This window comes from Python bivittatus, unplaced genomic scaffold, assembly GCF_059951505.1.
Source record: "Python bivittatus isolate LINGU-HERP-01145 unplaced genomic scaffold, Pbiv_v1 ctg000020_np1212, whole genome shotgun sequence".
Classification (NCBI taxonomy): Eukaryota; Metazoa; Chordata; class Lepidosauria; order Squamata; family Pythonidae; genus Python; species Python bivittatus.
The window spans coordinates 76,741,035-76,753,183 of NW_028277030.1; the positions used below are offsets into that span (position 1 = coordinate 76,741,035).

The 12,149-nt window shown below is 36.6% G+C and overlaps 1 protein-coding gene across 2 annotated transcripts in view; it reads left to right on the top strand.

The window, feature by feature from the left end:
- The window catches only part of UST (uronyl 2-sulfotransferase), a 123,290-nt gene extending 119,169 nt beyond the window's left edge, over positions 1 to 4,121 (top strand). For both annotated transcript variants that reach the window (XM_088141837.1, XM_088141843.1), the window contains one exon: positions 344 to 4,121. In XM_088141837.1, coding sequence (XP_087997963.1) covers positions 344 to 630 — 287 coding nt within the window. In that variant the 3' untranslated portion in view covers positions 631 to 4,121. The remainder of the gene's footprint in view (positions 1 to 343) is intronic.
- The last annotated feature ends 8,028 nt before the right edge of the window (positions 4,122 to 12,149 follow it).

The following is a 12,149-nucleotide window of genomic DNA, read 5'->3' on the forward strand; positions in this document are numbered from 1 at the left end:
TTGAGAGTTGAAGGATCTTGGCATAAAATTTGAGTTCTCTCTTGGATTTACTCATTATGAGAATTCTGGGGTCATAGTCAAATCTCTGAATTCTGTTTAAGTTAGAATATTTTAAGTACCATCTCCTATTCACAATCTTACAGTAATTTGAAATTAATGTTTTGTCTTAGATAATGATATACTGGTATGATTAAAAAATGAAGCCCATATTTCAGTTTTGAAGTATTTGCAGTCTCATTTCTTTCAAGGGACTATGTTTATAGCAGGGGAAATGTTGGTAATTCAGAAAATAAAAAAAGTGATTGTCTTGACATAAATTCCTCTTTATGCAAATGTCTTACAGAGCATAGGAAGCTTGGCAATCTAACTGTGACAGTGAAAAAGACCGTCCCATCACCAGAATCCATCCAGATCCTGTACCAACGCATGAGATATGAATATGAATTCTACTACTATGTCAAAGAGCAGTTTCACCTGCTAAAACGCAAGTTTGGATTACGATCTTCAAGTGGTAACTCTTCTCCTAGGCCAGAATTTGCCATTCCTTCTCTTCTTGAAACTGAAGAGCCAGTGACAGAAGATGAGGAGCAAGATGATGAAAAGTGGTTAGAAGATATTTATAAAAGGTGATGCAAGACTGATTCCAGATCATTTAAAAATGTTAAGAAAAATCTGAAGAAAGTGAGTTAATGCACAGCAGCATTTAAAAAGACATTTCCCCTAGATTGAACTGATAGACCCTTTTCTGAGAAGGTGTATTTGTTGAAATGTTTTGTTTGTTTGTTTCCTTGGCTCCATAGAATTATTGTAGTTAGAACATACTTTTAAGTATACCATCTCTTGTTTCATTAGAAATAACATTGATATTGTAAAATATTTCTGTATATGGTACTTATTTGCAGAATGATATACATCACCATGTTGGTCATTTGCAATTTTCACAAAACTAGCTTGCCTGATGTAGCATTTAATTTAACCTGTTACAGTTTTATTTGAGCACATTGAAGTAATAACATGATATAAGAAGTTTGTCATCACCTGAATAAGGAATGCTGTTGTTCTGAAATAATAAAGCTGTCCATTGCTACTAATACCAATTGAAAAGGGGAAACCAGGCTATTATCAACAGTCAAAATAGAATATGGAGAAACCAAGTTAATGAGTTTTCCGCAGTCTAGTGTCCTCTAGATATGTTGGACTATAACTTCAGTGATTCCCAGTTTGTCTGTATTGCCAGTATTGGCTGGCAACAATGAGAGTTGTAGCACGGGTGGAATTGGGAAGGTGGTTATCGTTAAATATCAGTACAATGCTGAGGTTGAGTAAAACTGAAGGGGACAATATTAATGGAAATTAAACTTAAGCTGTAGGGGAAAGTGTCAGATGTTCCTTTTTATTTTAAAAGAGATCCTCTTTTTCCATAGTAGTTTTGTCAGTAAGCAAATACCCATAAAAGGAGGGGAACAAGAACTTTGTGGGATGGGAAGAGTTGGTCTTTGAAAAAAATATATCTGTAACATTGTAAATGCATTAGTTACTGATGAAATTGATTGGTTCTGATTTCAAGACATTATTTCTGAAGGTGAAAATTTCTAATGAATATGGCTCAGGCACTCTGAAAATCTGATACTGACAAACAACATTGAAGAGGAATATGCTGTGATCCCTTCAGATGTCATCAGTTCTTTTTCTCTCTCAAAGAAGTTGAAGCCTAACTCTTGCATACAGAGAAGGAGCAGATACCCTTAACAGCATACTCAAATTGTACTCTGGCTAGAATAGTCAACATTTATGACTGATAATCAAAAATTACCACTCTAAAGAACAAAGATATAGCAGATGTGCACGTGTTCCGTTTACCCAAGTTACTGGTTCTTCTTTTGGTGTGCATTAGTCAACACCCATTTAACAAATTCCCTTTTCAGAGCCTATAGGCATCAACTAGTATCTATTGCATTCTGGGTTTTGTTTTTGTTTTTTTACTATACTACTAGCAGGATTTGAACACACAGAATTGTGTTGTAGCTGAACACTTACATGAATGAAAAATCTTCTCACTAGGTGGTTCCACTGCACTACTCTGGAACATACTGGGAGCTGGAAATAATAATTAACCAAGATGCTGCATTGTATATTAAGTGGTTTCTATGAAATTACATTTAAAGAGTAATGATTAGTTTACACACTGTGGAATTGTTTTCTTTTGGGGAGCAATTTAATATTCACATGCTGGAATGTTTTTAAAAAGTTAAAATTTGTGTGTGCTACAAGAATCCTGGGTTACTTAACATGTTTGCTTTCTCTGCAATTTCACTAGAATCTATTTTTATCTTGCTATTTAATATTGTTCTTTGCCACAGATACTTTGAAATGTTAAAAGCAAGAGCTGTCAGTTGATTTATTTGCTAGATGTTAATGTTGTATATTTTTTATATAAGCAACTTGGCTTCTATTCTATTCCCAGAAAGGTACTTCATAAATTTATTTGGCACATAAGCTTTTAAGATTTCTGAAACAACAGGCCATATATCTGTCAAGAAACAATGTACTTTAAATAATTTAGAAGCACATTTTAAGTTTGCTCATTTTTTTTTTTTGCTTATTTATTGTGACTTTTCAGCACATTCCAAATTTTAAGTTGCTCAGGAAAGAAATTCATTTGAATGATTTTCTTTTTCTTTTCTTTTTTCAAGAATAACAATCATTGTTATAAAACTTTCATCCCATGATAACCTTCTAGAAAGTGCCATATTTGTTTGTAAATCTCTGTGAGAGAGAAAGGTGGATTCTTGGAATATGTGAAAATAATAAAGAGAATATATGTACATTAGATTAGTTATAAATGAAAACAACCAATATTTGAATTAAATATACCTTAACTTATTCACTGACTCTTTGATCTAACCTGTTTATTTTTAATGCACTAACATTTCCACACCTGTTGTTCTTCACAGAGTCATCCAGTTGTCTATCTCTTGTCCCCTTCTCCTGCCCCATGACTGAAAGTTAAAAGTTTTCCCATAGAATCACGCTAAAATGTTTATCGTAGTTTATTTGCTGAAGGCCATCCTTCAGTTGGGCTCTTTTGATATTACTATGTGAGAAGTACCATCAGCAGTGGAGCCATGCTACATGCCACTGCCAGCGTAGTTACATAATCCATAACAGTTATTGTTTTGACCTATGCGTAGCTACTGTATTGTTTTAGCTAGCGTAAATATAGGTGGGGGAGAATAATTGCTGTCCAGGCTAAAACTACTTGGCAAAAGTACACAGGCAACTTTATAAAGCTTTATAAACAGTTTTAAAAGGATTTGAATTAGAAAATTACATTAATAAATGGTCCACTTAAGAGTAATTTACTTTAAGAGTGTTGTAATAGTAGAAGATTATGTATCTTCTAAGGTACAGTTGCATTGCAGTTATCTAAAGTGCACGTGCATCATTCTGAAATCAGACAATCTTCCTGTCTTTTAAAGGCATTTTAGTTTCTATCAATTTTTTGGTTGTCACCTGATCTTTGTGATGAGCAGACTTCATTCTGTGGTCGAATTTGATAACCCAAGCCAAGTAATCAAAATGGAATGCTTTTAAGATCCAGTATTGCAATGAATAGACTCCCAGCATGTTTTAGAAGGGAGTGAAGGAATCCCCTTTTTTCTAGGAAAATCTTCATGTTGAACTTTGTATTCTCACCTATTGTCTACCAAACTTGCATTTGAAAATAATTACACTTCATGCAAATTAATAAAGGCCTGTAATTTGTAAAGTTGAATTGTGTGTTCTGGCCTTCGTGTATATTTGTCTTGCTGGCATTCTTTTTTTAATACCAAGCATGAGATTTACAGTAAGATTAACGGGGAATGCAAAAAAGGACCATTTTCTTTTCTGGGGACTTTTAGTTGATGTAATATTGCAACAGGAGAATGAATTTTCTATCAAAAATAAAATTAAGCATTTATATTTAATTTTAGAGAATCTGCAAATCTTTCTAATATCTAATCTGATTATAAGTAAAAATGTTTTTTTCAAATGTTTCAGTCTTCCATCAGAAAACAAGGTTGAAAGTTTATTAATACGTTATTTGTTCAATGAATTCTGTAGAACTTCCAAATAGCTCAATAGCTTTAGGCTGTTCTAAAGTATATCGATGCAAATGTCTAAGTTCAAAAAGTTAAGCTGATCCAAAAACTGAATATTTAAGATCATTCAGTGAATATATCTTTTTAAAAAAGCATACAGAATAAATCATATAGAACTAAATTGGAGCATTGTCATGATGCTTTACTAAATAATAAATACTAATATTTATATCTTTATAATTGTAATCTATTGTATGTATGTAATCGGAAGTTTACAAAATAGGTATACTGAGGGAATTTCTGGATTGTATTGTTATTAACTGTGGTTATTTTCAGTTTAAAACATTCACTATTAGTCTTCCATAGAGCTGTGAAAGCCTGGCTTTTTCCTGTTAGATTTTTCCTGTTAGATGAGCCCATTCTGTTGCAAGAGTAAATGCTTGCTACACCCAGCCTCAGCTATGTGTTGGTTATGTTTTGCTATATTGGCTCTGTATTGCATTTTTTTAAATTAATTGCCTTTTTTTTTCACTGAAGTATCCCACCCAGAGTCACAACTTGTGAATAGGATGGTTTTTAAAAATCCATTAAATAAATAAATAAAATTTAAAATATCAACTTGAAAAGATTAAGTTAATTGATATTAAAATTGCTTTCTTTCCTAAAAATGTTTCTATTTAACATGTTTTATCCATAACGGTTTCACATTCTGATCTACATTCTGATCTCCTTATTAAGAACAAGGATAGATAGCTTGTTGGCAAACACATCTCTTGAATTCATCCTTCGTGGTCACCGGAACGTTTATGCATTGTGCCACTGTCAGCAAAAAAACATTAACAGCTCTATAAGCTGCATTATTTATTTAATAAATTTTTTTTAAAAACACCAAAAAACCCCTGGTGCCTGGCCCATTTCAGGGATACTGTCACTAAGCCTCCTTTCCCATGCCCCGAATGTGTAGTCCCTTGGTTCAGAAATTATGTCAGCACACATTAGGTTAAAAGTTTTTGACACTTTGGGGTAGTAATTTAACCCTGAATGGGCAGCTGCTTTAAGCTAGAGGCATATTTGAAATGTTGAGAATGTGAACAAATGTGAATGGGCACATTCACAAAATGACTGTTTTGAGAGATTTACCTATTCTCAAAACAGCTGTTATGGTGAGCATGGTTTAACACAACAAATTCATTTATCAAAAAGCAAGCTAGCCCCCCAGGATGCTCTCTACAAGCCTAGAGAATCTTTTGTAGGGTCTGAAAACATAGCTGCAATTAAATATAATGCTAGGTCTTAAATGTTTTACCTTAAAAGAATATCTTTAAAAGTTTAGGTGGGACAGGGATCCTAGCTGGCATCAGGAGAGTTGCCTAGATTCACACTGGTGACAGCAGTTAAATTAGACTAGGATAAGTTCCAGGTTTACATCTTTACCCAGTCATGAAGGTCATTGATTGACAGAATCGCTATGTCTCAGCCTATTCAGGATGTCAGTGGGCAACCATGTGAACTATCTGAAACTCTTGGAGAAGAGATGGGATAGAAAGATAACGCATGCATGAGAAATGTGGTTGTTAAAAGATGTCCAACTGTAACACAGGATTTGTATAAATAAGCATTGCACATAGGAACCAGAGAAATAACGTAGCATTCATAGGTTTGGTTTTTTAATTGGGTCAGAGATTTTCTTATTGATAATCAGAGCTTGTGTTTATATTAGGTGTTTTGTTTTTTGTTTTTTTAAGGCAGGATAGGGCCCTGTGGCAGAAAATGAGTACCTGGTAGAAAGAGATGCAGGATTTTTTGTTTTGTTTAAGTTTTGTAGTAAGGATAATTTAGCTAATCTTTCCATGGAAAGGATATGGATAATTGTTTTGGTTTGAAATATAGTTTTCCAAATACCAAAACAGATGCAAGTCGCTATGTACATTCCCACTGTGCACATTTAAAAATATTCTTTTAATTTAAAAAATTAAGCTGTAGTATTACATTTAGTTGCAGCAATGCTTTTAGACCCTACAAAAGATTCTCTAGGCTTGTAGAGAGCATTGCTTTTTTAAAAATGAACTTAGATTTTAAAACAGCTGTGTATCAATATGTACAATGGAACAAGGAATACAGTATAAGACTTAGACAAGAAATTCTGTATTCCACTTAACAGATCGAACTGTTCTGGTGAAAAACAATAAGATTGATGGGGAGCAGACTTAAGTAGAGGTGTTAAACATGATCTGAAGAATATCTGCATGTCTCTGTCATCTTGGCACATCTCTAAATGTATGAAGACTATGATCCATGAAAAAGGATCATGTGCTAGAAATGTGTGGAAAAAATATCAAATCTTTTGAACTCTAAGATTTTCAAAATATTTGTTTATTGACACAAGAGCATATATGCACTGGAGTTTGATTCGAACTATGGATCTGAGACAAAAAAGTAGGTCTTTATGATAAACACCAGTATTTGACGTTTTTCAGCAATTGCAGTCTTAACTCTGTTTTATAAATACCACAGTGTTAAGCTACACTCTGCATGTTTTTCTGTCAAGAAGGGACAACAGCATTGCTCACTAGGGGAATCAAAAAAGGCAAGATGGCGGTTGGCGCAGTATGATCAAAGCCTCACCTCTTTGTATTGTGAAATGTATGCAACTGCCATCTTGCATTTTTTTAACCTCCCATCCTTATCCACTGAAGGGTAAGGAATAATTGCACAACAAAAGACATAGCTGTCCTTTGTTTCTTTAAATAATAAAAATACGGAATACTTGATACAGACATGTTTTTGATGTATAATAGTTTTACATGATATATAGTGAAATGAATATGTTCCACATACAGGAAGGTCACCATAGAGTGAGATTATTATTATTTATTTAAATTTACTGGCTGTCCAACTCCGGTGAATTCTTAGATGCAAGGCCCTCTGTGAAAACCACTTAAAACACCATTGTTTCCAAAATATTCACTACTTGATTCTGTGCTAAAATATTTATCCTGCATGTAATATATCTCCAATTAATACAATAAGGTTAGCTATTCAATAAATATGTACCCACTTTAATACATTTCCATTAGAAGGTAACATATTTGGTCTTCTCTCAGAATTTTCCTTTTGCTTCCTGTATAGATTCAAGTCTATGTAATCATCCCACATCAATAACCTAATTATCTAAACCTTTTGGATTTTTTTCCCTATACCTATTCCCCACATATTTGGATAAGGAAGGTTAGGGTTAGTAATTTCACTGGAATAAATTCATGTCATGTTATACAGAAGACCATACCTTCATTAAGTATCTTAGCCAAATACAGTCAGGTCCAGAAATATTGGGACATCGACACAATTCTAACATCTTTGGCTCTATACACCACCACAATGGATTTGGAATGAAACAAACACAATGTGCTTTAACTGCAGACTGTCAGCTGTAATTTGAGGGTATGTACATCCAACTCAGGTGAACGGTGTAGGAATTACAACAGTTTGCATATGTGCCTCCTACTTGTTAAGGGACCAAAAGTAATGGGACAGAATAATAATCATAAATCAAACTTTCCCTTTTTAATACTTGGTTGCAAATCCGTTGCAGTCAATCATAGCCTGAAGCCTGGAACGCATAGACATCACCAGACACTGGGTTTCATCCCTGGTGATGCTCTGCCAGGCCTCTACTGCAACTCTCTTCAGTTCCTGCTTGTTCTTGGGGCATTTTCCCTTCAGTTTTGTCTTCAGCAAGTGAAATGCATGCTCAATGGGATTCAGGTCAGGTGATTGACTTGGCCATTGCATAACATTCCACTTCTGTCCCTTCAAAAACTCTTTGGTTGCTTTTGCAGTATGCTTTGGGTCATGGTCCATCTGTACTGTGAAGCGCCGTCCAATGAGTTCTGCAGCATTTGGCTGAATGTGAGCAGATAATATTGCCCGAAACACTGCAGAATTCATCCTGCTGCTTTTGTCAGCAGTCACATCATCAATAAATACAAGAGAACCAGTTCCACTGGCAGCCATACATGCCCACGCCATGACACTACCACCACCATGCTTCACTGATGAGGTGGTATGCTTAGGATCATGAGCAGTTCCTTTCCTTCTCCATACTCTTCTCTTCCCATCACTCTGGTACAAGTTGATCTTGGTCTCATCTGTCCATAGGATGTTGTTCCAGAACTGTGAAGGCTTTTAGGTGTCATTTGGCAAACTCTAATCTGGCCTTCCTGTTTTTGAGGCTCACCAATGGTTTACGTCTTGTGGTGAACCCTCTGTATTCACTCTGGTGAAGTCTTCTTTTGATTGTTGACTTTGACACACATACACCTACCTCCTGGAGAGTGTTCTTGATCTGGCCAACTGTTATGAAGGGTGTTTTCTTCACCAGGGAAAGGATTCTTCGGTCATCCACCACAGTTGTTTTCCATTGTCTCCCAGATCTTTTGGTGTTGCTGGGCTCACCGGTAGGTTCCTTCTTTTTGAGAATGTTCCAAACAGTTGTTTCGGCCACGCCTAATGTTTTTGCTATCTCTCTGATGGGTTTGTTTTGTTTCTTCAGCCTAATGATGGCTTGCTTCACTGATAGTGACAGCTCTTTGGATCTCATCTTGAGAGTTGACAGCAACAGATTCCAAATGCAAATAGCACACTTGAAATGAACTCTGGGCCTTTTATCTGCACATTGTAATTGGGGTACTGAGGGAATATCACACACCTGGCCATGTAACAGCTGAGAAGCCAATTGTCCCATTACTTTTGGTCCCTTAACAAGTGGGGGGCACATATGCAAACTGTTGTAATTCCTATACCGTTCACCTGAGTTGGATGTACATACCCTCAAATTAAAGCTGACAGTCTGCAGTTAAGGCACATTGTGTTTGTTTCATTCCAAATCCATTGTGGTGATGTATAGAGCCAAAGATGTTAGAATTGTGTCGATGTCCCAATATTTCTGGACCTGACTGTATGTATATTCTAGGATATAATAATTATATGGTAAAGGATATGAGGTTACACTGGGCCTGAAGACAGGTAAACCTTACGCAGAACTAAGGTCCGTGTATTGACTCTCTTTATGCTGCTCCACAGCCATTTGATCCCACCAGCCAGGCTCTAGCCACTGCAGGCCACCAGTAGCTCCCTTTGAAACTATTCAAAAAAGATCTGGCTGGAACAGAAAACACAAAGGGGATAGGGGGAAATCACTGGGAATGGGAAGTAGGGTTTTTATTATTGTAAGAGGCTTCTATAGGGCTGCTAGATTTAAGAAGAGAAAGCTACCTTGGATAACATAGGGGCAGTTGTTAAAGCTAAAGGGGCCAAAGGGAACGATATATTCCCTCCTTTCTGATTCCAGGAATAGTGGTACAAGCAAAAAAGTCTAAAAAAATTGCCACTTTCCAGTAAACATGGTATATTTGTTTGTTCAAAGGTCTTTCCAGCACAGGTGTACATCCCAGTTCTGAAATTTAAAAGGCCATTATCTTGAATCAATAACTTTCTGCTGAGAGGCAAGTAACACTGACCTTTTTATCCATAATCCATTTTCTTCTTCTTTCTTAGATCACTGTGGTCTGGTTTATACATAACATTAAGTCACAAATTGGCCAACATTTTTTATATGCCCAAAATGATGTGATATTACCCAATCTTTCAAGATTTCTGTGTCATCCCAGAAGTCTCACAATTTGGATGTTTGGATTTGAAAATTAGATGAGTGACTGCCAGAATCTCATACCCCGTGCCTGAAAAGTTTGTTGACCGCTGCACTAAACTGTAATTGGTTTCTGACTTAAGTGTGAGCCAGCCCTTTATGGCTTAGCATTATCAACAAACCAGACTTTGTTCAAGAGAAAAAATTAAAAATCCTGTCTTAAAACAATGTGTAACTGCAATGATCTACAACATTCATCTACAGTATTATTGTAATTTCTGATAATATAAACTTCTAAAATTATCTGCTAGTACATTTTTCTGTGACAGAAACCCATCTCGTTTTAAACTTGCACATTTCCATCTTAGCATACAGTATTCTGAGATTTAAGAGTCTGACTTTTTCCTCTCTGAAGATGTCTTCTAAGAGGTCAAGAGAACAGTTTATATTACAATGTGGTGTTCCAAAATTCTGTTTAGGAAAAATAATATCCATAATGTAAGTCACAGAGGCTTTATTTATTACAGGGAAGCTATCATTTTCAGCAAAATGGCTAAGGGAAAAAATTCATCCTTCTGTGTGCATGTGTTGTGTTCACAGTTTTATTTTAAAAAAAGAATAGTTGGAGCAGAGAGTACTGTTTCTGCAATAGAAACTCTGATTAAGCTATTTATCAGACATCTCAGAACTTTTTGTTCAATGTCAGCAATATGTAGTATGGATTCCTGTTGAAGTACGTGTCGTTTGTTATCCATGAGGCAGGATGTTGTTTCCCGAGAAGTTTGCACCCTTGCCATATTAGTTAGAACTATTTTCAAGGCTTTCTTTGCTTGACGAGCCCACCCATCTTCACCTACAAACGTAATTATATTCCCCCACCCACCCATTGTAATCATACCATTTTGCTTACATTTACTTTTCAAAACCTAATTTAAGTCCCCAAATTAATCTCTGGCATTGCTAATATAAATTATATCGTGTATTCCTATATTTTTGCCTTTGCTGACCAGAAAGATATAGGTCACCCAAAGCAAAAGACAGATATGGGGAGCAGCTGGAGTTTGGGTTTTCAAAAATGGGGTAAGCTATTATTTCCTTGTCTCCGAATCCTAGTTGTAACCTGATACTGGCTGCTTTTAGCAGCACTTATTCAGACAGCCTTCATCTTGAGTAAATACAGATATTAGCTCAATTCAGGCCTCCCAAATCCTACTCTGTCTGTCTGTCTGTCTATCTATTTGCTTATTGATTTAAAACAGTGTTTCTCAACCTCAGCAACTTTAAGATGTGTGGACTTCAACTCCTAGAATTCCCCAGCCAGCAGGGCTGAAGTTAAGAAACACTGATTTAAGGAACACCCAGCCCCAAATGACACTGGGTGCTTTGCTTCGTAAAGAGCCAGAACAATCCGATAAAGAAGCATCCAGGAACGGGGGGAAAAAGAGACAGGACAAAATCTTACAGGGGCTCACCGAGGCCTGGCGAGGCAAGATTTTCAGTGTCTTTCAGAACATCATCAGGAGGGGAGCCATGCAGGTCTCGGGCGGGGGGGAGGCTGTTTCAGAGGGCAAGCCCCATGACTTTGTGGCTTCCCTAACGCCTGAGGAGGGAGTGCGCATGTGAGCATGTCCCGTTTGTCCCCGTCCAGCCCCTGCCCCACTTCCTTTGCCCTCTTCTGGTTCAGGTCAGAGCAGCCATCTGCAATGAGAACCCTTTTGGGAGGTTCTTTGCATTAATGGGGCATCCGAGTTACTTTCTGACTCTGACATTTTTAAAAATTAGACATATTACACAGATCATTCTGCTGGCCAAGAAGCAGTTACTTCTCTGATTGGTACAGTAACTCCCATATAATGTATCCATTTGTTAATATATTTAGTACAGGGAGGAGACACCATCTGGATGAACCTTTGGACATAACAGTACCAAAAATAGCAACTGGAAAATGTTGACACTAGAGGGAGCCTGAGTTACCAAAAGAATTGAAAACATGTTGCTGAAACCTGACTAATTAGGACCTTACTGAATCCTTTAGAATATGACTCAGACTAGATTGTCAGATTGATATTTTAATATCTCTATTGTAACCCATCTTTTCTGGGCTCTGAGTGGGACTGGGTGAAGTTTTCTTGGCAATAAAAGAGGAGTGGGTTGCCACTGTTTTTTCCCAGCTATTTTTTGACTTCCCAATCAGCTTATAAGCAATTGCCTGGTGGTCTCCCATCCAAGTACTGATCAGGTCCGACCCTGGCTTAGCTTCTAGGCCCAGACAAGATCAGCCAGGGGCTGCCACCTGCTAAGAACTGGTTTGAATTACTGCAATTTTTAAAAAGAGGCTTTCTGTATTAAAGTTTCCCAGTGACTTCCAAAATTATTTCCAGGCATCAAAATTTAGCCCAAATCAAAAGGACAGATAAGGC